Raw genomic sequence first — 23053 nt, 5'->3', positions numbered from 1 at the left:
CTCCTCCCTCACTGTGTCAGCCAGTGCTCCTCCTGTGTGCTCCTCCTGTGTGCGCTCTTGCACATTCAGAGGCTCTTGCAGAGAGAACAGGCCAGCAAGAAGTCCTACCTCAGGCAGCCTGTGACTTTCATCTATCTGAGATTGAGCTTCTAATTATTCATTCAGAATGTCAAACCTAAAGCCAGCATGGTTCACACCTGTGATTCCAACGCTCAGGAGACTAGGTCAGGAGATCTTCATGAACTTAAGGCCATCCTGGGCTACAGGAAATTCTAGGCCATCCTGGGCTACAGAATGAGAGATCATTCCTACCCCATGCCATTATGCTCAATTCTGTTTATCCAATACCCTTAACCCCAGCCGTCCCTGACCTCCTTCTTCCCTGTCACTTAGCCATATTTCCTTGGCACTCAGCTGGCTCCTCCCTCCATCTAGAATGTTCTGTACCCAATCTTCTCCACAGTAGCTAACTCTAGCCTGTGGCTCGAATGTCACCTCCAGGGGCCTTCCCTGACACCCCAGCCTGCTGGCTCCTCATCACAGTCCCCGTATTGTGGAGATGTTTATGCTCCATGACAGTCATTCCTGGAACTTGTCAGGCACTGACCCATCTGTCTCACGAGCTCAAGTCTCAGTGTGGCTGCCCTGCAGGCCAGGCCCAGTGTGGGGCACATAGCCTGATTGATGGGTGCCCGCAAGATGTATGTCTGACCAGAAGCAATCACAAGACGGGGTTAAAGAAACTCTGAGATAAGGGGCTGAAGAGATAGGTTAATGGTTAGACGCTGACTGCTCTTTCAGAGGCCTTGGGTTCGATTCCCAGAACTCACACAGCAGCTCATAACTGTTTGTAACTCCAGCTCCTCTGACTTCCACAGGTACCTGCAATCATGTGTATATACCCACATGCAGACACATGCCCCCGCCCACACGTAATTTTAAAGTGTAAATTTTAATCTTGAAAAAAAAATGCTTTGTTTATTTTTGAGACAGAGTCTCATGGCATAGCTCTGGCCAGCCTGGAGCTTACTGTATAGGTCAGGATTGCCTCAAACTCATAAAAATCTACCTGCCTCTGCCTCCCAATAAAAGGCCTGGATATTTATTTATTTATTTATTTATTTATTTATTTATTTATTTATTTATTTTGGTTTGTTGAGTGAGGGAGGGTTTCTCTGTGGTTTTGGAGCCTGTCCTGGAACTAGCTCTTGTAGACCAGGCTGGTCTCGAACTCACAGAGATCTGCCTGCCTCTCCCTTCCAAATGCTGGGATTAAAGGTGTGTGCCACCACCGCCCGGCAAGTCCTGGATTTTGAAAAAGAATTGTTTTTAAATAAAGGCAGGTGTTCCATCATAGCCCCCACCCACCCCTTTTTTGGTTTTTCGAGACAGGGTTTCCCAGTAGCTATGGAGCCAGTCCTGGAACTCCCTCTGTAGATCAGGCTGACCTTGAACTCAAAGAGATCCTCGAGCCTCTGCCCCCGAGTGCTGGGATTAAAGGTGTGTGCCACACCACTGAGCAAGGGTTCCATAATTATACAGCCCAGCCTTGTTTTGAACTCATGATGCTGCCGCCTTGGCCTTCATAATGCTGAGGTTAGTCCTGTCCATTCTGGCTGACAATCCCCAAGCTGCAGCGAGGATTAAGGTTCTGTGGGTGGGTAACTAGCAGGCAGGGTCATAGGAAGCCCAGAGGACTGAGCGCTGCTGAGAGGGACCCGAGGTCCAGAGGGGATCAGGCCAGGCCATGGGAGGGGGAGCCCCTGTTACTGGACCAGAAATGGTCTACTCAATCCAGGCCACCCACGGTTGGGAACTACTTTTAAGATCTCAGTAAACCAAGCCCTGCCAATTCGGAAAGTCAAGGGGAAAGGGCACTCTAACAGGAAGCACAAGACAAACTGACCGGAAGCTTGCTCGTTCCCTGCCATCCCTGACCTGGTTTCCACCTGTACACCCAGCACAGGGCTCACAAGTCTGTTAATTCCCGGTGGCCACAGCACTGTAACGTAGCCTTCCACAGTGACGGTGGACGCCCGCCTCCCTGTCTGCACCTCACTGTCCATCACTCAAGTCTGTATTTAGCCCGTGAGCACAAAGCATGGGGCTTGAGCTGAGGCTTGAGCTACTGAGAAAAGAAAAATGATTCTCCTCATGCAAATCCCAACAGTCACACATAATCAGTAGCTGCCACAGGCAGACAGGACACTTGAGAAAGTAGCCATTCCTCCCATGTGCCTGAGGGACTCCACGGCACAGTGAGCGCTGAGGCCTGGGAATGTGGATTTGGACTGCCTTTTCTCGTTCCATTCATCTGACTTGGATATCATCAATTCTCTAAAACACATAAATTCTGATCAAAGCTGATTCCTTTGGTAGGTAATTTAGGGATCTTTCAAGGGCACTTTTAACTTTGGAGCCTACAGGAGCCTGCTAATTCATCTGGATTTTGTTTATGTTTGGGGGGGGGGGTTATAGGGAAGTTTTACAGTGCTGGGAATTGAACCCAGGACCTAGAGTTTAACATCTGTTCAGCCATTAAGCTACATCTCTTGCAAACCAAGAGACAGGTACAGGTGTAAACAAAAGGATGGGGAATTGGGGGGGAGGGGGGCACAACCCACACACGACACAACAGGCAACCTGGTATCTGGGGACACAAGTGAGGGAAGGGGAACGCAGTCCTCAGAGAGCAACATGGAAGAGTTACAAGGAGGAGCAGGAGAGTTCCCTGCTGGTAAGGGGCCCTCGTGGCAGTCAGGGAGGACACAGGAGGGACAAGTGTATTGGGCACTGCAGGCCTTAAATCCTTGCTCCAGAGCCTCATCTTAAGGGAGAAAGAGAGACTGGATTGTGTTTTGGAGACAGCACCAATGATCTCTAGGGAGGAAAAAATAAAAAAAAAAAACAAGAGAGAAGAGGCAAGCAGCGAGACCAAGCGTTTCAGGCACAGCTATCCGAGCCGAGTAATTACTCGCAGGCACTAGATTTTGCTAGAAAAGACAGCAATCTCTCCAGTGGAAAGGCTGCTTTGGCTTCATGATCTAGGGCAGACGTTCCAGCCATTAGACAAAGTCCAGTTCATTCAGTCTATTCTGTACGGGTGGGGGCAGGCACGGTGGTGGACAACAAAAGGCAGGATCAGTCTCAGCTGAGCCTTAGCCTTGAGGGGGTCGGGAGACGGTGCAGAGGGATGGCTTAGCACATAAAGGCCCTTGCCACCAAGCCTCACCAGCCTGAGTTCAATCCCCGTGATCCAGATGATCCATAAGGTGGAAGGCGAGAACTACTAACTTCCACAAGTCGGCTGCCTGGTTTTTCACATGTGCACACACAGAATAAATAAAATGTAACTTAAAAAAAGAGTCTGGAAAGGAAAAAGTCCAATATGCATAAAGGTCCTAGAACCAAAAATGGCTCAAGGAGATTTGAAAGGTCAACTGCTAAGGAAGCAGAGAGGGGAGAGGGAGAGGGAGAGCAATGACCTAGCAGGAAGGACAGGGCCAGCCAGAGTCTGTGGGTGTCCGGACTGCACAATAAGACAAGGGGGGGGGGGTGGCAGGAAGCAAACACAGTTACCAGCCAATATCCCACAACCCCACTTTCAGGTTCTGCACCCAGAAAGAACACACACAAACCCTCAGGATGCTCAAGGCAACATCTGAAGCAGGTATTACGTAATGTCCATCAACAAAGAAATTAACGAAGTAAGACAGACATTCACAGACAACAGAGGTCTGGCGGGCTGGGTTGGCCTATATATCTCAGCCACTTGGGAGGTGGGGGCAAGAAAATTACACAAGCTGGGTTGGTAATGTAATAAGAGTGTTTGCCTAGCATGCAGAGGCCCCAGTATCACCACTACCACCTTCACCCCCAAATACCTCATGCTCTCTGCCCAGCCTGGTAGAACAATCCCAGGTACTCAGAGGCTTAGGACAGTAGGATCCCATGTCCAGAGTTCATGTGGCATACAAAGTGCTTGGGCTATGAGTCCACAAATCTGAGACCAGCCCAGGTAGCATAGTAGGACTCAGCCCCGAATCTCAAACACATAGAATGTAACTTAAAAAAAAAAAATTAAAAACGAAATCTACTTTCTCGGAAGCCAAAACAAAGGCAGACAAGGCTCCAAGAGCGAAATATCTCTGCGTGCTGAAAATGTCACACCCATTATCATCTGCTGGCTCTCAGTCCCTCAGCACAGGAGCCATTCCCCAGGGGCGGTGGCTCGCATTGGTAACCCCAGCAGCATCAAGGCAGGAGGCTGAGGTGGAGTTCCAGTTCTAAGCCAGATGGGGTTGTATGTCAAGAGAGGAGCCTCAAAAAACAAAATAAAATAACAAAAAAAAAAACCCTGAAAACACTGTCTGAAGACCATTGTGCTATGCCAGAGATACATGAGTGAGTTTCAAATTTAGACAAGAATTTGAGAAAGAGCTGGGCGGTGGTGGAGTACGCCTTTAATCCCAGCACGCAGGAGGCTGAGGCAGGAGAGTCTCTGTAAACTCCAGGCCAGCCTAGTCTAGAGAGTGAGTTCCAGGACAGTCAGGGCTACACAAAGAAACCCTGTCTCAAGAAAAATTAAAAAAGAAAGAAAAGAATGACTGTGATACTTAATGTTCACCTCCACACATACATGCACGCATATTACACACCCATATGACTATGTATGGGAACAGAAATGGACACACATACACACACAAGGGAAACTCCAATGGGCACGCCCAGCAGGACAGATGCGCAGCAGCTAACACCTGCCAAGAGAAGGCAGGCAATTTCTAGTCTGAAAGTCGTGATCAAAAGGCTTTGGCATTCTGAGATATTTTAGACCTTACTACGGAGAGGGACAATATGAGAGTTCTCTCATTCACGCACACTTGTCCCTACACACAGCAGGCTGGCACTTCCTGGGATCTCAGGGATGTCAGAGTCAGGACAGTTCAAACTATTAACGTCTCTTGAAAGAAAACCTCCGGGAGCTTCTGCAGCCGTGGTTTCAAAGTATTGATGGTTCTGTTTTCTTAGAGATCTCTCGAAAAATGACAGAGGGTCCCTCACCTCAAGCACAGCACGTGCTCACAATCAATCTCTTTGTGAAGGTCTCAATTTACATACAAGAGAGAGACAGAGGATCCTGTGCTAATTAAGGTCTGGGGCTAGTTAGCAAATTGCTCTAATTGTAGATCCTCCAGCATCCTGGCTCTGTAAACACATCCAAACCAACCAAGTCTCAGGAAGAAGGACACTGTTTGGGATTTTAGTATGTTGGGCTTCCGCTACATCTGTGTCTGGTTTCCGAGGGGACTGGTCCCTCGTGCTGGTGACATAAGGCAGAAAGACACAGCACAGCTGCACACCGCCATTATGCCCACAAAATGTACACGCAGCAGGATCGAGATGCAAGCGGCCTAACCAGGGAGCCTCCGTGTGGGGAAGTGAACCAGACTTTTCAGACTTCCAGCCTCCGGCCTATGAGGCCGGGCCTTGTCTGACTCACACACTTAATGCCAAACTCCTGTGAGGAAGTACACTGTGACCATTCTTGCACAGAGAATGCAAGATGACAGCCGTGGGCCATTTCTGTCCCCTTGACAGGAGTTTACGGGTTCATGCACCATCCTCGAGAAACTGGTTTGCAGTTGAGCTACCGTTGCAAGAGAAGGGTGGGGCAATCCCAGCAGGGATCGCAAGTGAGCCCAATTCCTGGCCCTGAGCCCTAAGTAGAACACCCCTACCCCACCCAGTAACCCCCTTCTATTTCCACCATGCTGGCAGCCACCACAGGTATATCTGCTGGCCCTGAAGGGTTTAAAGCAAAAGACAAAACCAGGCCCCTGCGTCCTACTTAGCCACTTCATTCATCATCATGAGTCTCAGTTTCCAAGACTGTGAAATGGGAAAGCACAGATCAGAGCAGCGAGATGGAAACCAATGAGGCAATGTGCAGATACTGTGTGTGGATGCTGCGTGCAGATGATACTGTGTGCAGACACGGGTAAGAACTCACGAACCCTTCACTGTGCCAACGCTCCTGGAAGCTGGATGCTGCTTGTGATTTATGCCTGGATAACTTTCAGCAAATTGTCACCCTCGGACACAAATGTCACCCTGACATCTTGAAAGCAGGAAGGCTTTGTCTCCTGAGAAGTGAGAGCTCTGGAAAATGCCAGGGATGATATAAAGGAAGCAATAGACTCGGGAACTAGCCTATTAATAATAAGTGATTACACAGGAAGAGCAGCTGATAGAATCCAGAGAGCCTAAAGGCCCCGCGGACCGAGTATCTGAATGGAACTTGAGAAGTCTGAACTAGCTCCGGTAAGACGGCTTGGTGGGTGCCTTCACACACATACACACACACACACACACACACACACACACACACACCACCACCACCAAACCTTCCTCAGGACCCACACAATGAATAAAGAGAAAACCAACTTCCAAAAGTTGTCCTCTGATCTACACAAACACACACACACACACAAAATGGAACATGTGTATACATTCGATAAATAAATACACACAGGGCGGGGGAACTCTGTATCTGTGAGTTTGAGGCCACGAGGCTAGACTGGACTACAGAGCAAGTTCCAGGACAGCCAAGACTGTTGTTACACAGAGAAACCCTGTCTCAAAAAACAAAACAAAACAACAAGTCCAAGCTAAGTGGACTAACATATGGCCTGCTATCCCAGCTACTCCCTTAGGCTCACAGTTCAAGGCTAGTCTGGGCATCAAAAAAAAAATCATCTCAGTTCAAACAAAGAAACAAAACAAAGCCTTAACACTTGGGAATCTGAGGCAGTAAGATTTCATCTGGTTTGAGGAGAACCTATGCTATATGTTAAGTTCTTGAACTGGGAAAATGGCTCAGAAGATAAGGTGCTGGCTGTCAAGCCTGAGGACCTGAGTTCGATCCTAGGGTCCACAGAGTTGAAGAACCAGGTCTCACATGCTGTCCTCTGGCTTCCATACATATCCTGTAGCACAAAGACACCCACACCAGAATAAATGCATCAAAACAACATTTCAACTGGGGGCTAGAGAGGCGGCTGAGGGTTAGTGCACTAGCCCTGGCCTCTCCACCAATCACTATCTGTCTCTGAGATCCCAGAGCCAGCTGGAGTCTGCCCCCTGCCCCCACAACCAACCCCAGATGAAAGTCCTGAGCTTCTCCAAATGCCCCACCTCATCTCCTGAGGAATGTTCTTTTCCTTGTGGAGACAGCCAGGGTGGGTCCAAGTGTCTCGACAGCAGCCAAAGGGCAGCCACAGACACATGGCCCGTCCGTATGTGCCCTACTGTTCCTGAGGTCGGTGAGCCATCCAAGCCCACTTGACAGCCATTCCGGTCACCACCATGAGACAACAGACCCCTTTCCTGCCAGACCCTACTGCTCCTGCCCAAATGGTCCAGACAGGCTTGTACTGTTCATATACTGTTCATAACAGAAAAGAAGCAAGCAGACAGGACACACACTCAGCAGTTGGCACACGCATGCATCTCTCTTCCTCCTCCCCCCTCTCCGTGTTAATTAATTACTTCTTTTTTTTTAAAGACAGGATTCTGTCTTTTGGGGACTGAAGCACTAAACACTGAGAACCACAAGACAGCCTGGATCACCACACTGGGAAGCTCGGAGATAAATGGGGTGAAAAAGGGATAAGCCCTGTGGCCAACACATCACCCGCGTCACATCCTGGCCACACAGACTTCAACTCTATGAACCTCGGTGCCCTGGGATCAAAGCTCGGGCTGTGAAATATGAACGACACTCGGGTGACTGTGTCAGAAGAGTGCCCTGGCAGGGTGCAGTCATGCGCCCTTGTAATCCAGCACTTGGGGACAGAAGTCAGGGACATCCAGAGTTCAAGGCCAGCCTTTGACACACAATGAATTCATGGTCAGTGTGGGTTATGTGAAAACTCTTAAAAGCACACACACCTTTAATCCCAGCACTCGTCAAGTGGCTCCAGGCCTGCCTGATCTGCGAAGCTTCTCTCAAAACAATAACAACAATCATAATAATAAGCCAGACATAGTGGTGTATGCCTTTTATCCCAGCACTCCAGAAGCAGAGGCAAGCAGATCTATGAGTTCAAGGCCATCCTGGGCTACAGAATAAAATCCTGTCTCAAGCCGGGCGGTGGTGGCGCACGCCTTTAATCCCAGCACTTGGGAGGCAGAGGCAGGCAGATCTCTGTGAGTTCGAGACCAGCCTGGTCTACAAGAGCTAATTCCAGGACAGGCTCCAAAACCAGAGAAACCCTGTCTCGAAAAACAAAAACAAAAAAAAAAAACCTGTCTCGATTAAAAAAAAAAAAAAAGTTGTGGTAACCCAGAGCACATACCACTCTTGCAGGGAACACCCACATCCAGCAGCTCACAACTGCTTCCAACTCCAAGAGCCAGGGATCTGGAACCCTCGGCTGGCCTCCCAGGCGTCCACATTCACTTGCACATACCAAACACGGAAATACATGTAAAACTTAAATGAATATTCTGAGAGAAAGATGTCCTGAAAACAGCAGTAGCCAGAGCAGGTTCTTCCCCACAAGGACAGCCACCAAAAGACTGACAGAAAGTCCCTTAGAAAGGAGGGGGGTTCTCCCCTCAGATTCCCAGCAAAGCTAGGGCTTCTAATCACTTTCAACAGCACAAAGGCCAACAGCCAGCAGGCTGAGCCACTGTGCAATGGAGGAACACACAAGTGTGTGAACTCACACACACACACTCGCACACGCGCACACGCGCACACACACACACACACACACACTTCCTAGATTCCAGTTGGCTCTGGGCAGCCATACAGAAAAGTTTACCAAGCTGGCTGGACACCTGTCTTCACAGCCTCTTACGAGGGGCAAGAGCAAAGACAGCCAGAAAGAACTCCCCGTCTCTGCTGTCTATCTAATCAGGGATGACACTTGGAAACACTTTCATGGTTGCATACCATTCTGAGCACTGTGTGAGCAAAATTCATCTGAACTTTCCAGTCCCATTTAAAGAAAACTGAGTGATAAAATAGAACTAGGTTCTGGTAGGGGCAAACTGGACTCAGAGAGGCTGGCTCCCTGTGCGCTGGGGACATAGTTGACATCGGGCCTGTCTCAAATCTCACAACAACACGAGAGCACAGGCAAAGGGAAGCAGAGGCAGGAAGGGTCAGAAGTTCAAGGTCACCCTCACTTGCTCAGCAAATCAACCTCAGATCTGGGAGACCCCACCTCAAAAAAATAAAACAAGCTCCAGGGTAAAGTGCCCCCAGGCAGACACCAGGGGCCCGATGGCCAAACAGCCAGCTCCAGGTTCAGTCAGACCATTGTCTCACATATACAAGGGGGAAAGCAATAGAGGGAGAGAGGGAGATACCCAAGGTTTACCTCTGGCCCCAGGAAGCCACACACAGTCAAGCACAAGTGCACTTACACACGCGCACACACACCACAAATAAAAACGAAAAAAATAAAAAGCTGCACCACCTTGCGGGTCACACTTGGAGGTCAATGACCTAGGGAAAAGTGCTGTGCGCTTGGAGAACAGCAAGCAGATTAGCACAAGAACACGATGGGATTAATGACGGAGAAAACTCCTAGACAGCTAGAAGCATTGTTATTTTTCTTTAAACCTACGTGTGTGCATCTGAGCGTGCATATGCCACATGTGTGTGCCCCACCAGAAGCATGCTGGATCCCCAGCAGCTGATGCTATTGGCAGTGTTGAACAGTGGGTGCTGGGAACCAAACTCAGGTCCTCTGGAAGAAGAGCTACCACAAGCCCTAACCACTGAGCCATCTCTCCATCCCCCTTTACCTTGAGTGGGTCATGGTCTACTGAGTGCACACTTAACAGCCCTCACTAAACTGCAAATCAGGCTAAAAATACTCCAAAACCAGTACACGAAAGGCAAGCAGGGGAGCCAGCTTTCTCACTGCTGGAATGGATGAGCTATGGAAGGCCAGAGTGGTCCAGACGCTCACAGAGAGGAGCTGGGGGCTGGTGAGTGGGCTCAGTGGGTAGTCACTTGCTGTCAAAACTGGGGCTCTGAGTTTGGACCCAGAGTCCTACACAACTCCAGCAAGCTGTCTCTGCCCTAGCTCCACATGTATGTGGATGTACATATGCACACAAGTATTCAAAATGTTATTGGAGACAGACCCATGAACTCATGTCTGACCGCCACGGGCACAGAAAGGTGTAGGCACACATGCGCCAGACAGAGGTAGTAACTAACACCCACGCAATCTGCTATATAACTCCAGTTCCAGGAGCTCCAATTCCCTCTTCTGGCCCCTGTGGGCACCAGGCATATATGCACACAAACACCAATACACATAATTTTTTAAAAAATTAACCTATTTTTAAAACGAGATCGATGACATAGGGGAACAGTATCCCTATTGTGCAGAGTTCTAATATAGTCACTGAGCTCATGGAGATGGACGAGGGACACAATCTCCTGCTCCTGGGATGTAGCTCAGTAATTTCCTTCCAAAGACTGCAGTGTGGGGACCGAGGGTGTGGCTCAGCATTAGCAAGTCCCAGGTTCCACTCCCAATACCACATAAACCTCACATGGCAGCACACGCCTGTAACCCCAGCACTTATCACCCTGGACTGCACAGCAAGTTTAAGGCCAGTGTGAGCTACAAGAGTCTCTGTCGGAAAAAAAAAATTCTTTTAGGAGTACAATTTGGAAAATGTCAAGGTCATCAAAAATAAAGGTCTGAGAAACAGTTACTAAGGAGACGGTGCCATGTAGTGGCACAGTCGCATTCTGGAATAGAAACGGTGCCTTCCCAGGACAGCTGAGGAGCTCTGAACGCAGTGTGGGCTTTAGCAGATGAATTCAAGAATATCCAGATACGGGGAAGAGGGGTAAAGTCGGGTGGGAGCCGTGCTACCTCCATGAGTTTTCTTTTGAAAAAAATCTAACTCTTAAAATGTACTTATTTTAAAAACAGAACTCAAAATTGACTTCTTCAGAACCAGCAGCCACCAAAAGCCTTTCTGGCAACATCTGAGAAGAATCTGTGTGATAAGAAGCAGGCTACCAGGACCCAGGGCAGCATGTTCCAGACAGACAGAGACACAAACTCCCAGGACTAACAGAAGGACACGGGGAGCGAAGTCGGGAAAGTTGGGGACGGGTGCTGCAGGAGCAAAGAAAGCGAAAGGGGCGGGTCACGGTGACTTCAGGCAGTAAGGGTGTTAGGAGGTCAGTGGAAGGATCACAAGCTCTGGGAAGATAAGCACAAGTGAGGGTGTGTGCCTGTGCACACACGTGCGCAGCTTGGAGGTCAGAGTTCAACTTCAGGTGTTACTCCTCAGGAGCTGTCCACCCATCGTGTTTCTCTGAAGAGGGTCTCACATTTAGATAGGATTTTTACGAGTGCTAGAGACTGACTCAGACCTTCAGCGAGCACTTTACCAGCTGAGCCATCTTCTCAGCCCTATAGGTGCTTTCTAGGAATGGTCCTCAGTGCCCTGGGAAAGGCAGGTGGACAAGGATCATCCAGAGCTGGCAAGCAACAGAGAGGGGACAGCATTTAGTTATAAACTAGGGACCTCTTGTTGTATAATGACAGAAAATGTCTCCACAGTGGGCACGGCAGGCCCTGGTGGACTTTGCCAAGTTGGGGGGGGCCACAACTGTGGACCTTCTAGAGGGGGTTTTACTCTGCCTACCAAGGAGTCCATGAAATAGACAGCCTCAACACAGCCTACACTACCGACTTACCACCCACTAGAGACTCAATCTCGTAACCCGCAGGGTTACACCTCCCGCCTCAGAAGGGGACTGGACAGGCTCAGCACAAGAAGGTCCATGATGTCCCACAAGCTCCAAACTCACCATGTCATAGACAGCCCTAGGCGGGAGGAGTGTAACGGGTAAAGTAGCTCATACCTGAGCTTACAGTAATAAAAGGAGCCAGGCATGAGTGACGGTGCACACCTTTAACCCCAGCACTCAGAAGGCAGAGGCAGGTGGATTTCTGTGAGTTCAGAGCCAACAGGGTCTACAGAGCATATTCTAGGCCAGTCAGGGCTATAGTGAGACCCTGACTCTAAAAAGAAAAGGGAGGGACAAGACAAAGATGAAACCCAACACCACCCAGCCCCTCTCTAGAGGGTTCCTCATCCTCTCTACTCTACCACCTATCTCATCGGCCAAATCCCAACAGCGGGGCTCCAAGGGGCTTCTCAGTCATGGTCAACTGCCCCCAAAGGTTTTGGTAGAAGGACCCCCCCCTGCTCCAGCTCTCTGGGCTCCTTGCCACCAGGAGCAATGAAATTCAGGTGGCCTGCACATCCTGGGACAATGGAGACAAGGCACAGGGCAGTGAGCCTGCATCCTTCTCCCTGCTCCCCAGCCAGCTCTCGGTAACCACCTGACCCTTAGCTCGACCCAAATAATAAGGCTGTCTGGTTTTGGGTTTTTTTTTTTTTAGCCCTGAAATGTTCTTTTCTTCCAGGTGCCTTTAGGAAGTCACATTTTATGACATCCTGGAAGGATCTGCACCAACCCTTCCCGCCAACCCGCCCTGCAGCCCCTCCCACCTCTCAGAGAGCAGTGAGCTGCAGCACAGGAACAAAACAATGCAGTGGTTGGGCTATTCCAGCAAACAGTGCTCCAGTGAGCACCCAGAGCGCAAACAAATGCTCCCTTTGGGGTGCCCCGCAAACTCTCCCACCGAGCAGCAAGGCAAGCTCCCAGCAAACAGAGTAAACAGCAGAGCAGACACCACAGTTTGCTCTGAGTGCAGGCCCTGGCATCCTCACTCCCTTGTTAAGGCTAACCAAGCCCACCATTTTCCAATGAAGCCAGCTCCATCGCACTCCGGGGATTGCCCAGAGGCCCGCCGTTAAAATCACGAAGTCTGCCACAGCTGCAGACCCCAGTGGCTTCTGCAGGCAACATACCATTTAGACTCTTGATGCCTGTTAGAATCGCTCTAGGAAGAGGCATGCAGGCACCCTGGCCCAGACGCACACCCCAAATTTACCACAGGGCAACTCCAGACAAGTTAGTGCACCTACACAGACACAGCAGGGAGGAAAGACTGTCTCCAGAAATGAGGTTCATCCATCAAAGGCCCCTACAGCGCGACGGGTGTCACGCCCAGTGGCTCGGAGAACCACATTTCACCCCTCCACAACAACAAAAGAAATCCCACCCCTCCTGGAGAACTGAGCAAATAATCTGAGATTTTTTTCACTCACCTTTGGAGCGAGTGGAAATGTCCATTCCCTCTTCCACCTCCTGTTCAGTTTTTATTTCCTCCTCAGCCAAGCTGAAATAGAACAAATTAGGTCTTTTTAGGGAGGCTGCTGACTGCCCCTGTGGGGGCAGCTGCTGGGGAGTCAGAGAGCAAACCCGCTTTCCCTCCAGACCCTCGTCGTGGGGGGGGGCACACCTGATTTCAACCAAGTGTGAAGACGATGAACAGACTTCTTTAGAACACTAGAATGCTAAAAATACTTTTTGAAAAAGGCCAAATTAATATTTCAATTGTCATGCCATTCATTAGAAGATGAGAGGGGGCACACGTTTTTAGTTTTTGAACTCCAACAATCTACCCACTTCTAGCCTAAAGAACCCGGCCTTCAAATTAGCAAATCTCTCATTGATGACACTAGGGTGCCACACAGGCAGGTTAGAGCCTGGGTACTCAGAATCCCTAACTCACGGCCTCCCCATCCTGAACCTAATAGCTCTCCGATGAGGCAGGAACATGAAAACAGACGTACTGGTTAAATTACAAGGTAGAAAAACATGGCCAGACTCCACCACCCTTTTTCCCAGGAATCAGGACCCCGGGGTCTCCAGGCAGCCTGAACCCCAGCAGGCATAACTTCCTTCTGAACTGTGGCTAATTACACTCCAGCGCAGAAAGAGGAATGAGGAAGGATTATTTAAAAGACACAGGCTAAGTGGAGAGCTGGGATAAGAAAGGAAGGAGGCAGGTCCCCTTAGCCAGGAGGGTCTGTTGTCCAGAACCTTCTCTTCTCTGCTGGAACACAGGTTAGACAAGAGCAGGCCCTGTCATCTCTAACCCCTCCCCCCTCCAAGCCCCTAATACTTCAAAAGCCAAACCGAAGGAAATGCAGATTTGCTCTTATAGGTGTGCTAGAACGTTCCAGGCATTTCCGGATGCCACTTCTATGAGAAGCTATGCAATCATGGCTCAGTAAGAAGAAACGGATGCATCACCAACTGATGTGGCTGGAATTTTCCATTGGGAAGACTCGAAGGCCAGACAGGAAGAGAGCAGAGAAGACCGTCCTGTCTGTGTCCTGTGCTCTGTGTGAGTGACAAGGCAAAGGACGGCTCCAACAGGCAGCCTCAGGCCTGGAAGCTCAGGGAAAGATGGAGTCGTGTTTGGGAGAGCTCCAGGTGTGTTGGGAGGGCAGAATTCAAAACAGGAACTAGGCAGAAAGAGAAAAGAAGGCTCGTGACAAGAGCTGAGAGTCCTCAACTTTAACTAGTCCCAAGAGAGAAAAGAGAGGGAGATAGTTTAGGTTTGAATTTAAATATTAACACAACACGCTTTGCACTGTGATATGGAGTCTTGGTAACAATGACATTTAGTCGGCATCTGTAGAGAGACCAACAACAAAACCACCAAAGAAATACTGACACGTTGTCACAGGATCCTCCGCCAAAGAAACCAGCCTGCCAGACCTGAGCACGCCACCAAGGCAAAACAATACAGGGGACAGTGGAAGGTACAGTTTCTACTCCAGCTTCCAGGGAAAAGCAAACCCAACTCAGAATCCCTGCCTGGAATGCTGAGTATCTGCCCCAGGTGCAGCTGGAGTGGGTGATTCCTGCAGCCAGCAGAGATGGGGTAGATGGTTAACTTCAAAAGTACAACCTTAAACCTTGGTCTTTCAAAGCAACTAGAATTCTGCTCCCATCTCCAGCATGAAGCATTTAAAACAGATCCCACCCATATTCTGAGAGGTGGGAATAGTGCTAGTCTGTGCTCCAGAGGGGAGGGGGAGAAATAATTACGACTCACAGAGAGCCCCCACCCCACCCCACAACAAAACCCCCTTGAAGGATTTCTATCATGATGGGAACATTGAAAGGTGTATTGATCAAGGCGGGAGGCCTGCACTGGAGAGAACAATTATGTGGCTTGTAAGAGCCCAGAAGGGCTGAATACTTCAGGCAGGAGTGCGGCTGAGAAGCTAAGAAAATGCAAAGTAGTTTCTCGGAGTGGCTGTTTGCTGCGGAGTTTAGGATAATCAATTCTGAAACAGAAGTGGGGGGGTAAACTGGCTTATCTTCCCTGGCATTACAAGTGATCACCATAGTCACCTGACTTTAGCTACAGCATCACCGGTTTTGAGCCTAGGATTTCCAGCACAATTGAAGAAAACCATCCTTTTCACAAAACAGCAAGCCTTCCCTTCAGTCAGTGGCAACCCCCATCTGTGCAAGAACGTGCACACGCGTGCACACACGCATGCACACTTGCACAAGTGCACAACTTGTATTTGACTAAATTGACATGGCAGTGCCTGTGAATTTGAGAGGAAAAAAAAACAAACAGAAACACTCCATTTACAAAAAGACCAAAAAGAACACAATTAGTCATTTCGAATAAAATACAAAATTAGTCATTTAGAATAGCCACATGCAAGGGACTTCCTTTCACCTACAATCTTCGGTTTCTTATCTTTCCTTTTTTTTTCTTGTTCAATGTTAAGCACTAAGGGGATCATATCACAAGAGCTGATGAGAAAAGATTGATGCCTTTCTAAATGCCCCCACTGATCCTGGGCAATTTAGTTTAAGAGCTGTTTGGAGATTGTGGGGTGGAAGTGGGGGGCAGGTAGCCAAATAACAATCTTTAGAGAGAAAACTGCAACGGGAGAAAATACTTTGAACTTTTGCCCAAAAGTCCTAGCATGCACAGCCCCCCCTCTTCCTCGGCTGCTAGAACCCAACAACCCTGCTGATCATTTCAATCAACAAAGGAACAAGTCCTGCTTAGAAATTGACAATTCTATTTTTGTAAAGGTCTGATGGGGTGAATGGATGCATAAAGAACAGGGTTACAATAAGCAAACAGAGAAAAAAATGTATCAACTAGTTGCATACACTGTATACAGGAGACCATCGGCACTTAGGTTCATATTTACCCAAGTCACTCACTGGTGGATCCACAAACTGCTACGGAAAGAAGATACAGCACCTGCAGACACAATCAACTCCATCTCCTTTTCCCTTCCCAAAAAAATAAGACTCCCCCATACTCATTCTCTGAGCAAGAAATCCGGTCTTCCTTCTAAACCTACATGCACCAGGAGGAAAGGAGCAATTAAAAGTTGTATCCGCACTCCTGTCCATCCAGGAAGCCTTAAACCTTCTGATTATTAATTCTGAGGACTCAGGGCTGATCCGTAATTCCCAGGCATCTCACCCCTTCAACACTTCCCAAGGAGAGAGAGAGAAGAAAAAGCCTATCTATTTGACAGGGGGTGGGGGGGAGCCTGGATGGATATACAATAGGCAGATCCTCCTTTTCCCAAGTGCCCTTAATACTTTGACTTTTACAACAATCTGTAACCCAGCTAGAACACATAACCAGCATGCACAAGAAGACCTTGCTGCCCCAGTCAGAAGATCACACAGCAATTCAGGAATCATGCATCATTCCCAAGCGCTTCTCCCAGGTTTTACTTTCATTCAAAAATACCAAAAGGGTCCAGGCTGTAAGAAATACTTAATACCCAAGGCACAGCATCCTCCTCCTCCATGTCACAACAGTCAGCATCAAAATGTAAAGGGGGGAACAAAAGCAAAACAAAAGCAGGCATGCCCCTCTGAATCTGCAAATAATTTTCTTTAATTGGGGGAGGGGGGGACGGTTAGCAAAGCGCTTTCTATAATCACTCACCTAAAACGGGCAGTCATCGGAGCTAAGCTATTTATGCAGGATTCTTAAAATGGCGGCTGGCAACAGTGCCTCATTCCTGTATTGGAGCTAAAATGGTAGCAGTTTGTTCAATAGCTGAGCTCATGTTTAAGGAGCCCTGCTAGTTCCAAAGCTGCCTTCATAAACATCAGAACTAGAAAACGCTCCACCAAAGGACACCAACAATCCAGCGTTTGAAGAAGAATAAAAAAAAAAAAAGAAAAAGGGAAAAAAAAAACAACAAACTGCAGTCAGTGGCAGGAGTTAGTGAAGTCACAGGTTCCTAAGGAAAAGCCAGCCTTCCCTTTCAGGCGCTCAGCCTTCCTCGGGAGACTGTGCTGGGGCCCCCTTGCCCTGCACTGAGGTGGGTGGAAGGTTAGGAATTACGCAGCCCCCTGGCATAATGTGGAGACAGACAGGTGTCTCCGGGCGCGCAGATCTGTCCTAGAGAGCAAACTGCAGGGGAGGAAGCTCGTGCCCTTCCGAGTCCAGAGCAGCACAGCTCGACATCCCTTCTCTCCAGGTAAAACAGCAGGCATAGGAGACGCAGAGCGACAGGGCTGCACTTCTGTCTGAGGCCAAGCTGAAAATTCAGAATGATGGTGAGCCTAAAAACTGCCACCAAATACAGCAGCCACCCCTGCTAACAGGGATCACCAAAGACAGACCCCTCTGGTCTACAAAGGAGGAACCCTAGTCCACAGAAGACAACTTTCACAAATGAGACTTCCGTCCACCTCCCCCCACGGGGCCTGGGAGGTAGCAATGCATTTTTGCAAAGCCCCCTTCACAGGCCGAACTATTAATAATAGCGTCATGGTGGCCAATGTCATTGACTGCTAAGGTCTAAGAGCTACAGGATTCCTCCAACGCTGGGAGCAGGGAGTTTCAAGGTGACAGTTTTTCAGCTCCTAGGAAGAAAGGAGGGCACCATGCCCGTGGCTGAGCCAGGCGAGGCCGGGCCGCTGGCTGGGAGACAGTCTGCAGGTAGGAGATCCGGGTAGGAAGGGCCGGCCTGGCTGCAGAGCTGGCAGGGCCTCCCTGTTTGTAAGGAAAACAGAACCGAGGGGGGAAGGGCAAGCAGAGCCCAGCAACCTGAAGCCAAGGTTGCTTGCTTTTTGCATTTGAAGAAAAACCGTGAAGGCTTCTAAACCCCACTACTGCCTTTTACTTCTCAGCCTTGGGGCTGGGCCCCTTGAATGTGTCTTCTCAGGGTCAACCAAAGGCAAAGAGATCCAGGAGCTAGCAGTGTGTGCCTCGGCCAAAGGAGCCAGGAGGAAAAAGAAAGCAAACAGAAACAAAAGAGATCACACATTTGACTAAATTGGACTTTCCAAACATACCTTGCCTGTGGGTCACCAGCACCCAGTCTTCTATGACACACACCCCCCCACATTCAACCTTTTCTTTAAGACCTGATGCACTGGCTCTCTGAAAGAAAGGGGGAGAACTATTGTTTTCACCCCTACTTTATAATTCAAGGGACCTCTTGCTTTCTTTCTAACTCAAATCATTTTGAGCGTTGATTATAAAAGTCACTAGACTTCTGCAATGTTCTTGGCTCTACAATTAGAAGAAACCCTGAAGAAAGTTTACTGAGTGATTATATGTAATTAATTCCTAGTTAAGAGTCAGCACTGGCCATTTTCTGGAGCTAATAAAAGCAGTTACTCCCCTCCCCCCACGTGAATGCCACTTCATCTCCCAAAGCAGAATGGTGTACCCATCCTGGAAGGTCTTAAAGGGGCGAAGGGAGGGGAGAGAGGGGAGGGAGGGAGGCAGAGGAAGACAGAGAGAGAGCAAGAGAGAAGGAGGGGCAGAGAAGGAAAGATGGAGGAGGGGAGAGAAAGAGAGAGATCAAAAGCTCCAGTGTCTGTATTTGCTCCCTGCAGCTGTAAATCCTCTTTGGGGACCAAGGAGGCAGAAGGGAAGGGAAAGCAGCCCCTCAAGTCTGTTTTCCCTCTGCAATTTGCACAAGTGTTGAACCTTCCACCTTGATGAGGAGAAGCAAGGTGGGGGATGGGGGATCCTAGGGATGGAATGAAGGATCTCTTCAGCTTGGTCACCTGCTTTCCTAAAAGGAACAAAAAAAGTAGAAATTTCCAGAAGTCCTATACTCAGGCCACTGCAATTGTCAATCTTTAACCTTTTCCCAAAATCTATTGGTTTAAGAGTGCAGGGGAAAAAAGGAACCCCATTGGGCTAGTCTGTGAGCCAGCACTGAGGTCCAACTGCAATGCAGTAATTTTTTTTTTTATTCTCCCTTTAGTAACTGGAAAAGAATGCTACTTCGAAAGCAATTAACTTTTTACCAACCAGGGCATGGTGGTGGCCATGAGGAAAATTGGGCAGCTTGAGCCAGGGTTAGGAAATTGGCTGGGGTTCACATTCACAAACAGACCCTGGCTTTCCAAACCTGTGGGAGCCATTTGAACGCAAGCTTTCCGAGGACAATTGCTTTGCCCTCAAGTTTCCTTCCAGCCTGACAAGTTATGCAAATGCTGAAAGAGGCAAACCAGAAGGCTTCTGATTAGCCACTGGTTCTGGGGAAGGCCACAAGAACCTCAGGTTGTAATTTCCATTTACAGCACCGAGATAAGAAGAAAGGGAGTAGCAGAACTTGTGTGGGCCAGTGGCACCGGTCAGAACATTACACCCCATCTGTCTTTTTGCTTCAGAGACGCTGGCCTGCCTCACACAGACTGCCTAGTTCATAATTTCGTCCCGATCGCTTTACTAAATGAACCTTTTCCAACTGATGTCAAAGGGTGAGTTGCTTAAACACTGAAAGAGAAAGATTAGTGCCCTGCGAAGTTGCTCTGAGACCACCACTGCACACTGGGGCCGCACTTCCATGCAGGGTGCATGGATCTCAAAGCTGGAAATAAAGTGTTGTGAGCTTCCAGGCAGACCCTGGAGATACATGCTAAGAGAAAAGTCGACTTTTGTCAGTTTAAGATTCTAACTGCACCCTTAGAATTAGGGCGAATGAAAAGCCAGCATGCACTGAGAAGTGTGGAGCACGCTTGGGCGGGGTGAGGGTGGGGGCTAAAACTGGTGGTCAGTGAGTCCTAAACCAAACCTAGTTTGAGAGTGGAGAGGATTCTGTACTAGATGTAAACACCATAAGTTACATATGGCAACACAAGGCACACTCAGGCACGTACCCCCCATGGGGGGGCTCTGGAACCCCTAAGAACAAACAGTTTTGTCCACACCTCACAAGCAGGCCACCTACCCAGAGTTCATAAGAGCCAGACACAATTCCAGGTCTAGCTGCCAGTCACAAGGAACCCAGCAATTCCTCCCCAGCTGAGGGTAAACAGGAAGTGAGACCTGCAGCCCTAACTGCAGATTAGCAGGAACAACAGTGGACTTAAGCCATCACCTCAACTCAAGGCACTCTTTAGAAGCCACCTCCCCCACATTACAACAGACCCCCAAATGTTCATGGAACTCTTGCTACACGGCCAGAGGAGATGGATTGCTTTACTTACCCAACATACGTTCAAGCAACCGTCCCACTTTTCCAGTTAGGAAGAGAGAACGAGCTGGCAGGTTTGGGACTTGACCAAAAAGGAAAATTTTTTGTAAACAGTTACATGGTATTATTAAAAACGCACACCACCACCACTACCACCACCACCACCACCACTAACACAGCCCAGCAACTGGATATGAGATGCTGTCATGAGCTTCAGGTATGCCCTCTACAGAGGCCAGAAGATGATATAATGGTTAAAAAAAAAAAAAAAAGAGGGGCAAGAAAACAAGGATAAAAGAAACATTAGCCCATGGAAAATCATGCAAGAATAGAAAGCTAAAGGAGTCAGAGTCCTCCCAGGTTTTTTTTTTCCTGCAGGATGTTATTCAAAACTCTCTCCCCATCCCCACTCCCACCCCACCCCCCAGGCACCAACCCTACTCCCAAAACTCCCTCAGAGGCTAGAAAACACTTTGAGAACCATTTGCTGGCTGTAGGCTGACTTGAAGAACACTCTGTACCAAAGCTAAGTCAGGAAAAAAAAAAAAAAAAGACTGAACAATGTCGTTGTTAAGTGTGAAACACAGTGGAGGAAGAGGAGCGGCCACACGCCACCACCCACCTAGGCCCAGGAGCCAGCCTGGCTCCCTGAGCGCAGCTCTTGCTCAGGCCTGGGTTCTGTTGCAAACAAACACACATCCTCTCTTGCCAGAACTTAGCCCAGCCTTTCCCAGAACCTCTCTGGAGAAGCAGGCTTGCTAGTTCTGCTATCTGCCACACGCAGTCCTGAGCAGGGCTGGGAGAGGACCTTCGGGCTTACCTTCCATTTTCTTCCCCCAGCAGGCCTGTGACAGAGCAGACAATAGTGCAGGGGTGGGGGTGGGGGGAACTGTTCAGAGAGGGAGAGAGGGAGAGGAAGGGAGAGGGGGAAAAAAAAAAGAAGGGGAAATAAAATAATAGCTACTCTTTTGGCACACCAGGATCTAGCTTCAAAGTATTCCAGAAATTCTATGTCCTGGACAGAGTAAAGTGTCCCAGGCCCTCACCAGCCTGTAAAATCAAGCTGTGGCTAATGGCTACTTAGCCATGTGACCCAAGAAAGGAAAAAAAAAATCTCTCTAAACAGTCCCAAGTTAGCCTAAGTGCTCTGGGGGGGTGAGTGTGGCCCAGCCAGACTACAGAGAAATCACACTGCTAGTCCACAAGTCGCATGGCTCAGAGGGAGGGGGGAAAAGATGGTTAAAAAGGCGAGCTTACCTCTGTGGATGCATTGTTAACTGTGTAATGTCAATACTTATAAAACATGGAGGACAGGCTCCTAGTTCTCACAGAAAAAGGGTTTGGCACTTCGGCTGATGATCTGGCCGCCTAATAAAAGCTCATCCCCGATTGGCTGCCCCGGCAAATCGGAGTGTAAAGCCGCCGCGGATTGGCTGAAACACTTCCTGAGCGATTATCTTTGTGAGGCTCGGGTGAGCAAGAGCCATCCTGTGCATAGAAAAAGACAGGCCAAGCTAGGCCTTTTGCAGGAAGAAAAACTTGGGAAAGGGGCCCCCGCACGCACTTCTCCCACACCCTGGCGAGATTTCCCGGTCCTGGCAAACCTGCGCAGCCAGCCTGACCTGCTCCAGCGAAGCCTGAGGCCAGGATGCCACTGGGAAGAGCCCTTTTGGGGTGGGCTGGAGGGCTCAGCCACACCTGCCCCCACACAGAAGTCCTTTTCTAAGGAGCCAAGCGGGCCGTTTTCTAGAACAAGCCAGCTTGAGAGGGTCTCAAAGGAGAAAGTCGAGCTGAGGGCTGGAAAGCCCCAGGGAGACAGGAGCAAGAGGGGCAAGGCCAGATGCAGGCCTCTGAGGGGCTGGGGAGGGGAAACAGGCGCCCAAGGGAGGCCCCCAACAAATCAGCAAGGGGCAGCCAGGTTCCTGAAAGCTGAGGAGCCGCTGCTGTGGGGAGGAGTGGTCAAGTTTGCCTAGTCATGGTCAAAGTGCCTGTTGGAGAAAGCAGGCCCACAGAGCCATTTGCAAGGCTGGGAGTCTACAACCTCTCACCACCTCCTGGCGGTCCTCAAAGAAAAACCAAGAGGGTCTCTCTGTCAAGATGGCAAGTGGGGGAACCCTCCCCAAGCTTACCCTAAGAAAAGCCAAAAGCGTTGCTAGCAAGCCACATGCCTCCAACTACAGACCTCCCTTCCCAGCTCCCTCCCCCACCGATGAGGCCTGCTAAACCTGTCAGTTAAACAAAAATCTGACTTCCGTATTAGTCTGTGATGCCTTCAGCTTCCTGCCTGTTAACCCTCTCTCGGACTCTGGGCCTCGCTGGGAAAAACTAGGCCCTGAGATTGCAGAAAAGACCTGTGGAAAAATACCAGCTGCAGCTCTCCGGGCAGATGCAGAGAGAGAGAGAGAGAGAGAGAGAGAGAGAGAGAGAGAGAGCGCACTAACTGCTGTCTCGCCTCTGCTTCCCAAGGAGGCGTGGACCTTCTGAATCCAGGGCATACAGGCAGTGTCTGAGAAGCCATTTAAATCCAGAGGGACAGAGAAAGATGTCAAACCCGGCCAGGAAACAAGAACGTCCATTATAGTCAGGCCTGCACACCCACAGGTTAGCCCTTTCTGCCACAATCGCCCCTGTA

General features: G+C 49.3%; 1 protein-coding gene across 15 annotated transcripts in view; it reads right to left on the bottom strand.

The window, feature by feature from the left end:
- Zmynd8 (zinc finger MYND-type containing 8) overlaps positions 1-21873 on the bottom strand; it is a 96403-nt gene extending 74530 nt beyond the window's left edge. For 4 of the 15 annotated variants that reach the window (XM_013352155.2, XM_013352159.2, XM_013352157.2 and 1 more), the window contains exons 1-2: positions 21679-21872; positions 13231-13301 (exon numbers count right to left, since the gene is read on the bottom strand). In XM_013352155.2, coding sequence (XP_013207609.1) covers positions 13231-13301; positions 21679-21692 — 85 coding nt within the window. In that variant the 5' untranslated portion in view covers positions 21693-21872. Of the gene's footprint in view, positions 1-13230; positions 13302-16161; positions 16461-16919; positions 17594-19253; positions 19289-20434; positions 20521-21241; positions 21641-21678 lie in introns of those variants that run through there. The other 11 variants (XM_013352146.2, XM_013352156.2, XM_013352158.2 and 8 more) reach the window with 7 other exon arrangements.
- Positions 21874-23053: the final 1180 nt, after the last annotated feature.

The sequence above is a fragment of the Microtus ochrogaster genome, linkage group LG8 (genome assembly GCF_000317375.1).
Source record: "Microtus ochrogaster isolate Prairie Vole_2 linkage group LG8, MicOch1.0, whole genome shotgun sequence".
NCBI lineage: Eukaryota > Metazoa > Chordata > Mammalia > Rodentia > Cricetidae > Microtus > Microtus ochrogaster.
This window is presented reverse-complemented; position numbering and strand designations above follow the sequence as displayed.